The sequence below is a fragment of the Phalacrocorax carbo genome, chromosome 12 (assembly GCF_963921805.1).
Source record: "Phalacrocorax carbo chromosome 12, bPhaCar2.1, whole genome shotgun sequence".
Lineage (NCBI taxonomy): Eukaryota > Metazoa > Chordata > Aves > Suliformes > Phalacrocoracidae > Phalacrocorax > Phalacrocorax carbo.
This window is the reverse complement of record NC_087524.1, coordinates 2338827-2356787: the sequence shown is the minus strand read 5'-3', so window position 1 is coordinate 2356787 and position 17961 is coordinate 2338827. Positions and strand designations below refer to the sequence as shown.

Here is a 17961-nt window from a genome sequence, read left to right as displayed (position 1 = left end):
GCTACCTGTGCAAAGGGATGTGCCGCATCCCGCGGGCTTTCCGGCCTGCGCAGCCCTCGCTCACAGGTCTCCGTTGCAAAGCGCAGATTCATCCACAGATCGGTACTGGAACAAGTCCTGCCTCCTGCACAGCTGAGGGCTGGTAAGGGGCCCTCTGGTAGCTGCAGCCCTTATCTTAGGAAACTGAACTACTGACCTCCTCAAAAGTAAAGAGCAAGTCTCTAAACATCTTGAGAGGAGAAAGAGAAATGGAACTGATTTACTTTCTGAACGCTTTGGTGGAGCAAAGGAAGCACAACAGAGAAGCTGAATGGAGATAAAAGGACCATGGACAACAGGAGGAAGAGGTGAAGAGGAGTTAAGTATCCATAAAAGCTTTTCAGGCATCACTGCAATATTATGGCTGGATTGTGCAACTCGGCAGCTGCAGCATAGAAAGGGTACCCCCCCCCAGACAACCTAGGCAATATCTCCTGACATTGCAGACTTTTTAAAATAACTTTTTAATGGTTGTTGCTGTTAAAGAAATTTCTCAGGCTGCCTGTCACTCATTAAGAAAATTTACTAACATAGATGTTACCTTTGTCCAATGAGTTTGACAAGGTGGTAGCGTCTGGAAACCACACATGGAGGTGCCATTTCAGCAAAGCTCAGGAAGTTTAGCAGCATCCCAAGCCTAAACCTGCCCTGTGCTCTTCCCCTAGTAAGCCCAGTAATATACTCATTGACACTTTACAGGAGGAAATCTCAACAGGGTATGGGCCTGAGATTGCCCACATCTAATTCTCGCCTTTTCTACTGTATAATAAAGCTTACCAAACTCTGTCATAAGCCTCTTTGTGAAGGTCATATCTTCAGCTCTGTATCATGCAGGCAACGATATGCTTGCCTCAAACTGCCAATGCTGGGGGTGCCATTGCCTCCTAGAGACATGATCCCCCTCGTGCAACATAATCCTGCTGTTCTCGCTCATGTTCTGCATAAGCAGTTCCTATCCCTCTGGCCTCACCCCCCCACATGTTTCTGAAAGGGTGAAGTGAAATGAATATTTATAGTGCTTTAGTAGCACATTAGAGTCAGATCACCTGTTAGACGATGGGTACTCTCCATATTCTATCTGTCACAGGCAGGAATTCTTCATATGGATGAGTTTAGGGACTTGCTGTTTAATGGACTCTTCATCCCCCAGAGAGTATCTGATACACATATACTATGTCCCTGAGTGATGGATTTTGCATCTTGATTTCTGAGAAGTGTGACAGATCTGTCAAACAACAAGCACCTATGGGCAGGCAACTCCCTATGGATTATGCAATTGTGGATGTTCCTTCAAAGAGCGCATGAAATAGATGGTGCTCACAGCAACTGCTCCCAGCCTGCTTGCTTCCAGAAGGAGCGCACAAATTGCTAGTCATCTTTTCGTTTCCCAGATGCTCTTCCAAGGTGGAACCCTGCAGATAGCCTTCTCCTCCTCTCTCCCCATTTCCTAGCGCTTGCATATCACCTCATTAACTAACTAGGGTTACACCTTCTGCCTTCCGGAAAAATTTTTACGTGGCTTCCTCACCTCATGAGAAAAATCAATTTCTAGAGAGGGGAAGTGGGAGAAGGGCATAGGAACAGTTCTGAGCTGAATTTCAGATCCCTGAATTTCTGCTCTATGGCCTTCAGATGTCACTGCAAGATCTTCTAAGAAATGTCTGGAAGCGCCCAAATGTAGAAAGGCCAATGTGAGCAAGGACTCCCCTGCCTCCTCTTTCCATAGGACTCGGCCCGATTCTCCTTGCCATGGTGACTATGTTGAACTGTGGCATCACTTGCTGTTCCTTGGTGGCCATAAAAGCACTGGTAGCCTTGCTTAATATTATGATCGACTTTGCAAGAGTGAATGAAACAAATGAATCACCTTTAAAAGAGGGGAAACTTTTCAGCCAGAACTTAATTAGCTAGTTCAGCTCTTCACAATCATAGATGGAAGGAGGTGATATAAACGGTTTCTCTTAAATTACTTCAGTAAAAAAGAATTCCAATATCTTCCACCATTTCACCTTCACGTTCCATTTTAACTGTGGTTTAATTTGCATATAGGGATACCACTTTCACAGCAATTATCCTAGCTGGAAAAAAAACCAGCACAGAAGTTACTCATAAAAACTAATGAAAGTATTTGATCCTGGAAAGCATCATCCCACAGTCTCCCCAGCCATTTTTACATCTACTCCAGACTTTCTCCAGAGCAGAGATTAACATAAACAGGATGGCCCTGCATTTGCCATGTCAAGAAAGTGAAAGGGAAAAAAAAAAAAAAAAGAACGAACTAGAACGAACTGGAACCATCAGTTCCTTCACCTTTTAACTTACTGCTCTCTAGCCAAAAGTGTGACGGCGCTTTCCCTGAAGCCCATAACCTGTGACTTCGTGCCAATGCACTCCTGTGCCCGCTGCCAAAACTGCCTTTGATTTCAACAGGAGGTCTGTCATTCTGAGGAGCCCATGATCAGACGTGCAGTGTCACGCACAATAAACTACAGCTATTACAGGAACTGAGCTGATGCAGACAGAGTGCTTCTGTCTGCAGCATTTATTATTCTCCGTTGTTATAAGGAACTGAGGATTCTTAACACATGAAGGGAATTTCAAGGGAAACAGAGATGGAAAAGTGAGAAAATCCGCTTCTTGGGTTTTATACGTTTGCTATCCTTCTGTGCAAGGTTTTCTTCTCTTTTTGTTCAAGTTGTGAACTGCAAAGGAGAAGAATCAAAACTAAAATGGAAGGAGACTGGCATGAAAGGAATGGAGAATTCTTGCTTTAAAAGACAAAATAAGTAATTCCAAAACCCACAAAAAATAAATCCTGAAACAAACTGCAACCTGTTTCCTAAATCTATTAACTTACAAGCTGAGAAGGTTCTTTACAGCATGAAAAGTCTAAACAAGTTGTTTCCTTCAGCTCACTGCTGCCACAAAACAGAGCTTGTGTGCCTCAGCTTGAGCGCAGGTCTGAGAGATGTTTCCTTTAGGGCATGACGTGGTTCCTTCATACCTTTACAGCTGAAAAGCCCATATACATGAAGAAAATTGTGCAAGCGTACATGGAAACGACAGGCAGATATAGCCATGTGCTGCCATTCCCAGCCGGTCTGGGATGAACACAGGCAGCTGTGGGTTTGCTACCTCTCAGACAGGCATTATATCCCAAGCAGAGTATACAAAAGTCTTGGATTACCTTAGAAAGGAAAGCGTTGCTGGTGATTTTAAGATAGAAAACCTCCTGAAGTCATGCGTGACTTATTTCCGAGTCTCAAGTTCAGCATCCTGCCCATCTCTGAGAAACAGCCCATAGATGGTATTCCTTGAATTCCTGAGCTCTGAGTGTGCTCTTTTGTCTTCCCAGTTTCGCAGGTGGTAAATTTGGATCGCAGCAACGATTCTGCACAGAAGCAAGGGGGCAGCTGATCCAACGAGGGCCCTTTCCTGCCAGTGAGCCACTTCCCATCTACGCGTTAAGGACAGCCCAATTAGCACTGAGATAATGATAGAGCAAATCCTGTGGAGACTGGAATGTTTTTATTATCCAGGGCTACAACTGGGGCATATGGTGAGCACCTTTCTTCTCAGTTCCTCGTAGCCCTTGATGTGCTGCTGCTCTGAACATATCCCCTATGCTGCTGGGGAGTATATACTGTACTCCTATACCCCTATACTCAGTCCCTGCAGCTTGCCTGAGCTGGGCATCTAAGAAGCAGAAGGAAATAAAACTATGCACCAAGAAGGAATTTGCTGACTGCAGAGATGAACTAAATCTAAAAAAGGTGGAATAAAATAGGGTCTGAAATAGCCTGATGCATGAAAATGGTTTTCCCTTGGCATCCCCAGCTTCCTTTTATCATACCTTCCTGTACAGCAGCTGCACAACTCTGACCTGACAAGCCCCTAAAAACAGTGATTAGAAACAGGGAAACTCACTGCCGAGCATCCCCAGAAACGATCATGAGGCAGCTCAGAGTGAAGAGCCTGGGGACTATTTTGAGATTCCAGAAAGTGGCCCCTTCTGGAGCATGAGTCCAATTTGGAGGTTTTATTGTGAACTAGAGACCTCCAAGGTTACGAGGAGCTCACAATTTTATTGTTGCATCATCATGATATCTTCAGGGAGCAGTTTTCCAATTCTTACTGTTTCAAGGCTCTGTGGTCTCCAGACTGCCCTCCATCACCTGAAATCCACAGTACATGCAATGTAAGCTGACAGCTCTTGATGCACCATCATTATATCTTGGCTGGATACCCAGCCTAGTGAATCGTGAAGCTGCCAAATCTTTTTACTATGAACAATCTCTCAAACTTCAGTGGGAATAATGAAGAAGACAGAGCTAAAATCCCTGCTTGGAAATTAGTAAATACCTCAAGCTCCACATTTGCCTTAGCAAGTCTTGTGAAATACAGGAGCCATCTGGAAGTGCAGATTAAAAGAAAAGCTTCCAAGTTTCTTCCTGTTTTCTCTGAGGAAAGGGAAAGCTGAAGCGGGCTCTCTCCTGATGCACGGTATTTGCCTCACAGGCATGCAAAGCTGCCTCTCCAAAGCAGATGCATATTGAATCACTTCCCCAAGAACACCACAGGGATGCAGTTTCCACTCTTTACCTGAAACCTAGGAACAAAATGCTTGAAACACAGCTTCAGCTCTAGCCTGATGAGAAAATAACTGAGATTCGAACAAGTACCAGGAGAGTCACGTACGCTTCCCTCACTGACTTCCAAATGGCAGCAAAGCACCAACTTCCCTATGTTCTCGGGAAATTTCTGCACTGAACCCCCATTTCTACTGCCCCTAACTTCTGTGGCAGGTAACGAGGTAGGCAGGAGAGGAATGGACTATCCCACATGGCAGGAAAGCCTGGTTCATACCGATTTGCTGGGGTGTGTGATGCAGCAGTATCTGCGTAGCACCACGTGAAGCCTTCTTTGATTCAGCAGACCTTGCAGTAAACTGGAGGTTTTCAGTCTTGTGGAACGTGAGCAACAGAGTCACTGACGTCTCTGTTCCACACCTCCCAGTGCTTGAATACATGAAATGTGGTGCAGGCACTGGGAGGGATCTTGATGTTTCCAGCTGGACAATGAGCAATAGTAATACCATGCTGCTCTAATTAGAAAGGATGAAATATCTTTATTTTCTGCTATCCCAGTGGTTCAGACAGGCTGGGTCTAGGGGTTTGGCTCCATAATGCACAAACTGTCAATACTCCTTTCCTGTTAGGTTGGCCCCAGAGGCATCTGTCTGGCACCACCTCTGATCTAATGGACCCTGGTGGGTGGTACTGGCTTATACAAGTCATTCATAAGTCAGACAATCCAGCTGTGGATAAAGAGGAGTTGACTACAGCTCTGTAGTCTGCTGGCTTTCAAAGACATAGTATCTGTGTGCAGGACGCTGTACTGAAGGGCTGACTCTTCACTAGACTACTGCTGTTCTGTCTAAGATAAGCAATACCTTTAGCCACCGTTTTGCTCTTGTGGTTTCAAGGCCTAAGACCTAAAAACCAGGGTTCCTGTAGCATAAAGGGAGTATGCTGTAATGCCTCAACCCAGTCTGAGGATTATCAGACTGTAAATGTTATGAATTAACACCATTTTAGCTGCATAGTACATGCCCTACGCTGTGTGGATATAGTTCAGTTCAGAACACATAGTATTTCACATTCCAGACCTGAATTGTGCTCTGTGGTCACCTCAGGGACTTGGTCTAGTTTCTGCTCCCACTGCTCTGGCATTGTTCACTGTTTGGCAATACACATAACGCCCCAAAATGTCACAGGACTTTTGGATTTTACAGGGGAGAAGCAGGAAGGGGGAGAAAGCAGATGTAAAAACGCCTCTACTTTTCTCACAGACAAAAAAGCATAGGATGCAGTGAAGAGAGTGAGTTGTCATACATACGCGTGTACCCACTTTCAGCAAAACCCCTGTTTGATTCACGTAAATAGGAGCCCTGACGACGGTGATTTGCGCTCACACATTTGTTCTCACACAGATTTGCGAATTTGTTCCTTCACTCGGGCATCCAGGCAGACAAAGCCTCCATTCCCTACGTGCAGCCACAGAAAACGGTGACACAACGAACCAACCCAACCCAAACACAACCAGGCTGAGCCAAAACTTGTAACTTGTGGCAAATCATTTTTCCTCTCTCTTCATACGGTTCAAATTCATGTCTCCCTTTCACAAATTAAAAGAAATGATGTTATCTGATTTATGTTCAAGATATATGAGGTACGTTCTTATTTAACAGACCTCCTACTTAGTTTTGGTAGCTCTCAATTTAAAAAAATAAAAGTTATATCTGTTCAAACGTTTCTTTCCGACAGCAAATTAATATATCGGTGTGTAAGCATATACATATATATATGTACCCAAATATAGAGACACACACATGCACTCACAACTACACATACAGGCATAAAATCTTTTGCAATTTCACACGTTCACCATCTGTATTTGAAGAGAAACATTTTAAAACGGAGAGCAAGCAGTCACTTTCATATGGTTAATCCTGGAGATTTCTTCAACAGTACTAAATAACGTTAACTTACATTAATCTTATTTCCATTAATAGTAAATGTACTACTTAACATCAACTCCAATAACGGCAAGTAACTGAGCTGAAGAACACTATGCAATATGAAATTGTGGGGAGCCACATGAGCAACTTATTTTACACTACAATGAAGCAGAGAAACCTTTTAATGGAAAGTGAATTTTGTAAATTAAAATAGGTCTGACCTAAAAGCATTTGTTTCCCCAAAAAGTACTTTGACCTGATGTTTAGTAATAGCCCTTGCAAGTAACATACGACTCTGCTATAGGAAAATTATATTAACTGATTCACATCATTACAGACATGGAAATATCCACACACCACATACTAGGATTAGCCAAGTAATTTCTTCTGCAAAATTCTCCATACAATCTATAACCCTTTACATAGAATTTATTTTTGTACTTTCTCATCTGGTTATATTATGCTCAGGTGATAGAAGCTGAAATAATATTTTGACTTTACATTAATATTTCTATGGGTGTAAATCTATTTTATCTAGAAGATGATACCTCTATAGAGTTCTATAATGCAGCTCTACTTTGCTTTGAAATACTGGAAGATGCTTAAATACTGAATAAATTTGCTAGCTCAGAGCGGCTTATGCTTTGGTGTAGTTTTATGCATTAAAAGAAATCAATCTTAAATTTACTCTCCCAATCTTCCCGTTGCCTAAATAAATCCCTCTCTCTAGTATCAATTACATTTGATAAATGATAACAAGAGCTGTCAAGCAATAAATTTTGCGTTTTTAACAGCCAAAAAAACAAGGGGATAGCTCCCGGGCAATAGTTTATTCTTTAGATCTGAATTTCACGCATGAGTGCAACTGCTCTTTGTTTAAAAGCAACTATATTAAAAATATAAAACTATTTAAAAATCATGTCTTCCATCAAGTTTTTATTGGCGTATTTTCCAACTAGTGCCAGTCTGATCATGGAATAAAGACATGAAAATGCTTCAAACACTTGTAGTGGACTGAATTCCTACAGCAGCCTTTTCATGGAAGGATTTGCAAATATTGTCAAATTTTGAAAACTGTCAAGACTGAAAAAAAAAAATCAATGCAAACAGACGTAAAGATAATGAGGCATTTTAAAGCGACAACAACAGCAACTAACTTACTTAACCAGTAGGACATTTCTGCTTTATATAAGGATCTATATTCTGTTATATATAAGGAACACGGATATCCTTATATTCGCTACAAATCGAGAATAACACTGTGCAGCATTCCAAAGAAAGTTCATCAGTCTCTGAGAAGCAATGAGGCCCTAAGTGAGTACCTAAAGCCGCCAGGATGCTCCGGTCACCTGTCCGACTTGGCGGATGAGGAGGGCTGGAACCAGCAAAAAGGGCAACCGATGCTCCAGAGGTCTGGGCTGGCGAAGCGGAGCGGGAGGGAGGCAAAGGGCTGCCACCCCCGGGGGTGCCGAGGGGGGCCGCCCCCCGCAGCCGCCTCCGCCTCGCCCCGGGGTACCCGCCCCGGGGGGGCTCTGCCCGGGCCCCGCTGCCGCGCCCAGGCGGGCGCTGACAAGGTCGGCGTTAAGCCCCGGTCACCCAGGGGCACCCCCTGCCCTCGCTCGCTCCCCGGCGACCACCCCCACCCCCCGCCCCGGGGCTCGCAGGCCGGTCCCGGCGCTGCGGGGACCCCTCGGGCCGCCCCCTCGGTGCTCACCGGCCTCCGCGGCTCCCCGCGCCCGCTCCGGGAGGGCAGCGCAGCGCTCCGCGGCCGCGCAGCCCGGGCGGGAGGGCGGGACGGAGAGGTAGAGGGGTGGAGGGATGGAGGGGTGGAGGGATGGGGGGACGGACGGGTGGAGGGACGGAGGGAGGGGCTCTGCCAGCGGCCGCCCCGTGGCCCCCCCCCAACCCCGGCCCCGCTCACCTGGGGCCGCCCCTCCTCGGAGAGGGGCTCTCCGGCAGCGGCGTGCCCGCCGGGCCCCCTGCCCGGGGCGCGGGGCTCAGCCCTCTCCCGGGATGCCGCTACGGCCGCGCAGAGCCCCCACCCTACCGCCGGCGCCGCCCGCCCCTCCCCCAGGCCGTGCCGGCATCCCCCCCCCCCCAACCCCCCGCCGCCCCGCCCCGCCCCGGCGGCATCACCCCCCTCCCCCGCCACGGCCCCCCCCGGAGCAGACCCCGGGTAACGCCTGCCGCACCCCCGGGCCCCCCGGGGCCCCCCGGCCCTCCCCAGCCCCCCCGGCCCCCCCGGGCCCCCCGCCCCTCCGCCGGCACCGGGTCGCCCCCCGCCGCCGGGGCCCTCCCCGAGGCAGAAGCCGAATCCATCCCGGGAGCGGCGGCGGCCGGCGGCGAGGGGGGCTCCGGCGGTGGGCGGGATCCCCCTTGTAAGGGCACTTGAAAAAGAGGAGTTTCTTTTGAAGTTGGGGGGGAAAAAAGCCCAAACCAAACCCAACCCCCTCCAAAGCCGCCTCGGGAGCCCTCCTGCAGAGCTCTGACAACGCTTTTCAGTGGAAGGCTCTTCTGGGAGCTGCAGGTATTGCCAGGAATGGCTTAAAACGAAAACCACTGCTTCGTAGAAAGTACTCGCAGGCTTACAAAATTAGGAATTTGAGGTATGAAACGATTTGTGGCACAGCTGGTATGTAAAATAGAACCATCAAACTTCTTGTCATAATCAAATATTCCCTAAATCTGGACTAGCGACATTGCTTTTGAAAGATGTCGTTCCATATAAATGCCTTTAACGCCTGGTAGAAAATCCTTATGAACGTGTTGACAAATGAAATAACCCGGGTTATTTGATTAGTGTCCGCGTAATCTGAATATTGGCTTGTACTGGGGAAAGAAACGTCAACCCCGTAATGCTTTTGAAAGGATAGATTTTCGCTGCAATTAAAGAGTAATCTCATACCAATAGAGAGAGTGAATCATGCTTTACGTGTTCTGTGCTACAGGGATTAAAGGGGATGAGTCAAGAGTTTGTGTTTTCTTTCCAAATTCAGCTAATTCAGTAACGACCACCGTTACCCAGGATAACGGGGGGGGGCGGGCGGGGGGCGGCCCACCGCTGCGGGGCATCTGCATCCCCCGGCCTCGCCGGGACGGGTTTATCAAAGCGGGTTTATCGTCGCTTAATGCTTCTTTGGAAGCACTTCCCGACTTTTCGGGTGCAGATGTCAAGCCCCGTGCTGCGGTCCTGAAGCCCGGGCGAACCATTCCCACCGCACCCGGTATCGCAGGAGTCGGTATTTTTGCAGCCTTTGCGCAAAGGGCGGCGAAGGCGCGGGGAGGGATTCCTCGGGAGCTGGGGGGGTTGCGGGACAGTGGGCGCAGGTGGCCTGTGGCCCGGGGTAAGGCCCGCACCTTAGGCTCAGCTCGGCTGAGGATTGCTTTGGTTTTCCTTTCTCCTCGTAGTGCCTCACCGTTCCGCTTTGGAGGCTGCCTCGGAGTCCGCCACGTTATTTTACGAAACAGATATTTACGAAGCACCAAGGGACTCTGAAGATATTGACATTTTTATTGCGTTTCGGGGGGCGCCGGGGCGCGGGGCCGGGGCTCCCGAGGGCCCCGCAGGATGCGGACACCAGTGGGCACCGTCGAGGCCGGAGCCCGGCGGAGGGGGAGGAAGGGGGATTCCTGCTGCCCGGCAGCCGCTTGCTCATTTTTCGTGAATGTCACCAGGGAGGATGTGGGTTTCTTGTATTTCTCCATGATCTCAGTAATCGCCGGGTCTCAGCTGGCCGGCGCACAAACTCCTTTAAAGTGGTTTGCTCAAGCGCTGCGTTCAGCTTCTCGCTGTGCGTGGCTAAAACCGGCCGAGGGCTGAAGACCGGTGGACCCTCTCATCTTTCCTTAAGTCCCCGCCGCCGCCGCGTCTGAGCTCGGTCCAGCACGGCCACAGGGCACCGACACCACCGCGATGCTTTTCCCGCAGCGCACACCTTCAGTCAGACTTGCGGGCGGCAACCCACCCCGCACAAAACCCGCGAGGGGGCTGCCGGAGGGGGCGCCGGCTCCGACGGGGAAGGCACGGGGGTCTGGGGGGGGGCCGTGCCGGTGGGGCAGCGTGCCGGCACCCCTCGGGGGGTGGATCCCCTCGGCCTTGACTCGCCTTCAGCAGCCTCCCCCCGAGGGACAAACGTCTAGTCCCAACTCCGTCACGCGAAGTGACTCTCACGCATCCCTCCCCGTGGCTCTTGGCATTAATTAGGGGCTGCGGGGGAGGGACACGGGGGGACACGGGGGGACACGACACGCGGCTGGAAGCCACTAATTATTCCAACTTCGGCGACAGGCGCCAGACGGGCCGGGCCAGCCCCCGGGGGCAGCGCTGCGTAACCTGCGCGTCTCAGGCGGGCGGTTCTGCCACCGCGCCAAGGCTGCGGGGGGAGCCTTCGCTCGGTCACTGCGCGCTGGATGCGTGCGGGCTCCGGTGGGGGCAACGAGGGGCTTTTTCTTTTTTTTTTTTTAACCACGGAATAGAAATAATTTGCTGTGGCAGAAAAGAGTCGTGAAAACTCGTCCTCACGCCCACCCGCAGGCAATAATAACCTTTTTAACCGCACTCATCTCCCGCAACTCAATTTTTCACAAGTGCGCCCTCGCGTTGTGTGTGTCCCGCCCCGGTTCCCCCACCCCCCCACCCCCGGTTTGTCTCAGGTTTTTGCAATGACGCCCATCATTCCTTCAGCAACTTCTCCCCGGTGGCTACCGCCCCCCAGCCCCGCTGGCCACAGGACCCCCGTCGTTCCCAGGGTCGGTGGGCGAGAGGCAGGGCAGGATCCGCAGGGATGCCCTGGGGTACGGCCGGGAGGTCCCAGCCTTCACCCCCCCGCCCCTCGCCCCCCTGCCCTGCCCTTCCCCGGGGGCGCGGGGAGGCGGCGGGGCTGGGGCGCAGCGGTCCCAAGCCTCGGTCCCCCTCTCTCCGCAGCCTTTCCCACCGCGGTATCCCGGAACAGGAAAGTCCCGGTTCAGCTTTCCCCCCTCAGATCCTGCCTCCCCCCTCCCTCTGCCCCTTCCTGCCTCCGGCCGCTCCGAGCGGAGCCGCGTCTCCCGCTGCGGGCCGGGGCTGAGCCGCCCGGGGCAGCCGCCGCGGCGGCGGGGCATGGGGAGGGGGCTGCGGGGACCATCCGGCCGGGCTCAGCCCCCAGCCTTGAGCCAGCAGTCCGGGGTCCGGCGGGCAGGGCTGCCTTGAGCACGCAGGGTTGAGCCGAGATACTGAAATTAGTGGTTTGGGGTTTTTGTTTTTTTTTTTTTCCCTTCCCTTTTCTTTCCCCCTCCCTTCCCTCCCGACCCCCTCCCCCCCACCCCCCCCACCCCCGGTGGGGCCGAAGAGCCCGTAAGGTCTGCAGCGAGAGAGACTGGGGGAGGAGGAAGAATTAAGGAAGGGAAAAGATGGCGAGTTGCAGGAGCAGCGTGGAGAAAGCCGCGGTTCTGTGCTGCTTCTTGCTGGCAACGGGGAGCCTAACCTCCTGTGCTCGGCCGGAGGAGGAGGAAGAGCAAGAAGAGCAGCGCTCCTGTCACGGTGCCTTTGATCTCTACTTCGTCCTGGATAAGTAAGTGACAGTCGCATTTAAAAACGTTTATTCACCCTTCAGTGCCTCCTTGCAGCAGCAGGGACGTCGTTTGCCCTGTCTCCTCGGGTGCCAAACGTGATGTGCGGGGCAGGATCCTGATTTTTGCTCCCCAAATCTTGCACGTTTCCCAAGCGGAGCATTTAGGGGAGCGCTGTGCTGTATCCGGGGTTTGCTGCACATGGAAACCTTGGAACTCAGGTCACCCTCAGGTTGTGGTGCCTGGGCTGGGAAGGCTGGATTTGCGGGGATGTCTGTGGCACCGGCGCTCCCGGAGTTTGGTGTCAAGATGTGGGCTGAGTGCTGAGGTGTCACCTGTGGGATTTAGCAGCGCCAGGGCTGTTGCAGACCTACCTAAAGTTAAGACTAGACTGCTTGTATGCAGTGGTTGCTTTATTATAGACTCACTGTAAGGTTTTATAAAACTTATTTCTGCTCAAAGTCTTTGGAATTGTGTAAACCTGTGTTGGAGTTACATCTCTTAAAATAGGTTGGCAAATACTTTGATACTGTGTTAGCCCAGTTTAGCTGTGGCGGGGGGTATGGTTAAGCTCTCATTCATAGGCATGTTCTAGCAAGCACTAGCAAAGTGAGTGGCAAAGGGGTGCACCCACGGGTGTTTTTCAGAAGGCACAAATTTCTGTTTCTCCTGGTGTGCTGCTCCGGCTTGGGAGCCAAGGATTAAACTCAAGGAATAGATTGTTAGTCTCCCACATATACTCAGTGTGATGGTTGTGTTATCTAATACATCCTGGGTTACGTATGTGACATGGTATTATGAAAGACTGAAGCCTTTTTCTTCACGGTCCTTACCCATAAGCCAGGTATGAAGGCTGCATTGTGCTCTTTCCCAGCTGGGAGAACTGTTCAGTCCATCACGCCTCCTGCACAGCCTGCGTGAGGCAAAAAAGCCACCTTCACTCGCTCAGGAGCCAGTATATTCCCATATTCAAGAAGAAGAAAAAAAAATGTCTTTAAGTAGTGATTCTGTTTTTTGAGCAAAAGGGTCTGAGGACCAAAGGCATTCTGCCTTTCTGAAAGATACACTAACACACCATGTGGTCACTGTTTTGTTTTCTTTTCGCTAAGGACTTGTTCCTGAAGTAACCTTCATGTCTAGAAAGCGCTCTGTGGGGGGCTGGTGTTGGTTCTCAAATGCATTCTCGCCAGGCTTTCAAGGAGTGACTGGTGCTATTGTTGTGCTCGCTTCCCATGTTGAATTCCCTGTAACAATAAATATGGGTGATTGCAATACGGGTTCTCTCTGTGACATGGTATCTGTCTTCCACAGTGCGATTTCTGTCTTTAAAATGGCATTGTTTACCCCTAGCAATCCCCACACTGAGCTCCTATGCTACTTTTCATCTGTAGCTCAGAAACCACTTTACTGGTGTGATTGCTGTTATTATTCATGTTGTATTTGGGGAAATCAAGGCAGGGAAGAGGGTAATTTGCTCAGAGCTACTGATACATCGAGCAATAGGAAGTTGGTTGTGTAAGAAAGATCCTCTTCAGCGCTGCGGATGTGAAATCATACATTTTCTTCTGGCAGGCTACAGGTCTCGTATGTTGGCTCAGGTGCTATCCACTCAGTACGCTGGTCCACTGGAGGCTGGATCAGATCACGGTTGAAGTAAAAGTCACGTACTTTGGTTCCAGTGAGAAAATTCTCTTTGGCTTCACTTGCAAACTGAGTCTTTATAACCTTTGAGAGGCTGAGAGAGGAACTCTTCTGTAAAAAGCTGCAGTAAAAGTTACTTGGGCCACTGGGTGGTTTTAGAATCCATCCCTGCTCCTACCGAGTCAGTGGCAATGCGGTGGCAAAGCTGCTTTTGGCCTCGGTGAGATTGCGTTGCAGCCCGTACGGGTCATGTCAGAGTGCCCGGTCTGAGGAGGCGCAGCTCCCGCGCTGCCTCCCAGCTGTGACCAGATGCATGTGGTACTCGGCAGGGGGGCAGCGCTGGGGTGTGCTGGCCGAGGGGGCATTTAGTCCCAGCTGCATCCAGTGACATTAGCACAGCGCAGGGAGCTTCATGGAGGCAGGGAGGATTGACTGAGTGGGTAGACTCAGGATCTTGGGACAGTTTGTCATTAATTAGATAATCTGTTGGTGTTGAGAAGGGTCAGGGTATTCCTGGTAGGGAGAAGGCAGGAAGCTGGTCAGAAGCAGCTGGTCAGATCTGAAAATGCAGTGGACACTTTTTTTTTTTTTAAGAATTGGATCCTTGCTGATACATATCTGGGAAGAATTCTGGCTCTAACCTCTAATGGGAGAATCCCTAGGAAAACCCAGCCCTATACACCACAGAGTATCCCCACATGGCCTGGGGATTGCCTCCCTTCATTGGTGCCTTGCCAGTTTGGAGTTAGATGCATTCAGTCTTAATTAGCTGTTGAACAATGGGATTGAAGCATTGGCTCTGTGAAAACTCCAGGCTTTAATCGTGTGACCTTGTAGTGCGCTCTTTAGCTGAATGACAGACCCTGTCTCTGAAGTCAGCCTGGGTGAACCAAAATGACTTTAAATCTGCTTTGCTTTGGTTCCCCACAGAAAGATGTAATCTCACATCAACAGGAGGCAATTGGAAGAAGACAGCAAACCTTTCTCCTTATGCATGTAGGCACTATGTGTTACTGCAATGACTTTACTGGGGCGTGATTTTTCCGTTTTCATTCTGCCAGGCAAAGCCTGTGGGGATTTCATCCTGCAGGCAACAGCCATCAGATGGATAAGATCATCTGTTGGTGAAGTTATTGGTATAATATATATGCTGCCAATTAGAAAAAGAAACTCACTGATTTCTTAGTTTTTCTCTGCCTGGAGTTGCTTGCAGCCCTTTATGCTAACTCTGTGGGATAGGCAAGACCAGAAGGGTGGAGCCAAGCCATGGATGTCCGAGAAGCTGACATGGTGAAAGAGAAAAACAGCATGTGCGAGAGGGAGACCCGCCACCGTCCTCCTTAGGATTGTCTGACCATACCAGAGCCACATTAGGACTGCCTTGTCCCTGGGCATGCTTAAATGAGCAAATATCTTGAAGCTACGAGAACGGGACACTTGCAGGCTGCAGAGGCAGCTGCCTAGAGCCTGCAGCCTTGTGCTGTCTGTATGTCACGCTTCACGAGTTGCGCAGGCTTGAGTTTATTTGGAGGTGCAGCACTGAAGCAGCAGAAACTTTTCAGTTTGCCACTAAGTTGCTCCCTCTGCATGAGGTGAGGCAGCATACTGAGCAGTTGGGTACCTGTCTCCCCTCTGGCGTGTGATAAGATCAAGTCGTATGTGATATCAAAGATCCCATGTTTACCTTTGAACAAGCTCGACATAATGGATAGCTGAGTACTTCTCACTTGCTTTGGCTGTCCAGGCGCATGAAGAACTTGTTTCCGTCCTGTCCCAAGCTGCTGAGGACAGCTCCTCTTAGGGATTTGATTGTTTGACTGGTCAGGCCTTGTAGTGACATCCTCATGCTTTAGTATGAAAATAACACTCTCATTCCTGCCTTCTGTTAACATTCAGCTGTTGTTTGTATGATTACAACATTGAAATGCACTTGCACAGCAGAAAGGATGACTGACCTCTAGTGTTTTCTAATTATAACAGTGCCTCGTAGCATCATTATGATTGTTTATTAGTGCAACAAATAGAAATCCTTTTAAACTAGGGATTTACAACTGCCATAAATATTTGCTCCTGGCAATGCTTGACATGGCAGATCTGAGCTGCAGAGCTGTCTGTAGTTTGTATTTACAGGTGTGAAGAATTTTTTTTTTAATGAGGACAGGATGGGAAATGAGGGGGTAAAAGAATGTGAGACAGTTGAAACTATTTTCTCATTTTTCCTGCTGGGATGTTTGCTAAGAAATTGTTTGGGTTTTGAGGAAAAATGAGCTACACAGCCTTGGGAAAATGTTTTCTTTTTCCACAGCACAGACCATGGCAGTGCAAACGTCTTGGCCACTTCTACTTCTGCTTCTACTTCTAGAGCAGAGGTTCTAAGTCATCTTTTGAGGCAGGGGCAGGCGGGAAGAGCGCGCCCAACTACCCTTTCTCCACTCCTCCTCTTCCCCCTGCACTTCTGGGTAGTCCTTCTTCATGATACTCCTGTCTCTTGGGCCCACGACAATATTGGCTTTCACATTAGTTTTGCTTTGTCTCTTGTAATCCATTTTCCAGCTGCCCCTCTTTAAACTTAGTACGCATCACTCCTTCCTCCTCACTGGTGGGGAAGAGCACAACCTCTGATCAGATGGGAAATTAGCCACCCCCTTGTCCCATCTCCTTCCTGGCGTTCACTTTTGGGACTGTGTGTGTCCCCGTGCCTGTCCCCCATCGTGCCCCCCCCCACTTGCCTTGAAAAGCCAGCTTTGTGTCAGGTAAGAAACAGTGTCGTACTTCCTAATTCACTTCTGGCAAGCCAAAAAGCCTCCAGAACAAAGAGCATTTCAATAGCTGCTATTCCGTGCCAGATTTTAGCATTTTAAGGCAACTATAGTGAATTGCTGATCTCCACATACCTTGTTTTTTCACAATATGCCATATTTTAAGCAAAAGACGACGACAGTTTGGAAAACATTTTGCGTCCCCCTTCACCCTCCCGCATGATTTCCTTGCCAATGACTTGAATTAATTTAGCACTCATGGATTACAAGTACTCGTGAGAGCAAGTACTTTTGGCCTTAGGTTCTCACTGCAGCCCTCTGCCTTTCAAGAGTGTTAGGACAGAGCTGGAACATCCTGTGGGAACTTCCGCAGCCTCTCTCTCCGCGCAGTCTTGGTCTGGTGCTGTTCTGTGTGTTGGTTTTATGCAGGGCGTGAGAAGAGCGTGGCTAGCAACGTTGTTGTGGTTGGAAATTGGACCGCTGGCAGAGTGCCTGAACACATGTTCTGACACCTAATTTAATTGCATTTGAAAAAATCTCGTATTGACTGACTGAAGGCACTGCTGAACTCCCTTCTCTGTAAGCAAGAATATCTACCTACTGCAGCCAGGCCTCAGTTTGTCGTAAGATGTGGGACCTGACGCAGGTCAGCTGCCTGTTGAGGTTGAGAGGACTTGCTGTCTGAATAAAAGTATTAACTTTGTTCCTTAGATGGCATTGATTACAATCCACTTATTTAAAAATGGTTGTGTCTATCTGTCTTCCTCCTTGTCTGTCTGACTTCCCCCCCCCTTATAATGTAGCCACATCATCTATGTGACACCCCTCATGCTCTCCAACTGCCCCAAAGTAATATCTTTATTGTTTCCAAAACATAATCTGTTGGTATTTTGCCTTTGTATCTTTCTTTATTGTGGTTAGATCACAGCCAGTGCTGTGATTTTCTTACAACCAGGTATAATTGTTTGGAATGTTCCAAAGCAAATTTTTATTCAGCTTCAGACATACCTATGTTATTGGAACCAGGTTTTATTTGTTAGTATTTTGTCTGATATTATTCTGCCGGATTTTCCTTGTGGCGGGAAAAAAGATATTCAGGGAAACCAGTTCTTTTCCCCTCTGTCCCAAGAAAAAAAAATTCTTTATAAAACGCAAGGCAAAGCTAATGGGCAGTGGTTATTTGAAATAAAATGCGTACAGTTAGCGGGAAGAAAAAGCCATGGCAGCTTGTCATTTGCAGTCTATTTATGCATGTAACTAAATCTGATTTATTTGGGGCTTGAGCCAAGGAAGTAAACCGTAAGATTCCCACTGACCTAGGATTTTGGTTTGTGTGCGCTCAGTTGGTTGAGAATTTCATTACTTTTGTCTGAGCTTTCAGGCCAAACGCTGGCGCGAGTCGTGATTCGAGTTCCTAGGAGGCATAGTTGGGCCGAACCTTTTCATCTCCCGTGT

General features: G+C 49.1%; 1 protein-coding gene across 1 annotated transcript in view; it reads left to right on the top strand.

Moving 5' to 3' along the window:
- The first annotated feature begins 11559 nt into the window (after positions 1–11559).
- ANTXRL (ANTXR like) overlaps positions 11560–17961 on the top strand; it is a 63035-nt gene continuing 56633 nt past the window's right edge. The window contains exon 1 of the mRNA XM_009508577.2: positions 11560–12108. Coding sequence (XP_009506872.1) covers positions 11948–12108 — 161 coding nt within the window. The 5' untranslated portion in view covers positions 11560–11947. The remainder of the gene's footprint in view (positions 12109–17961) is intronic.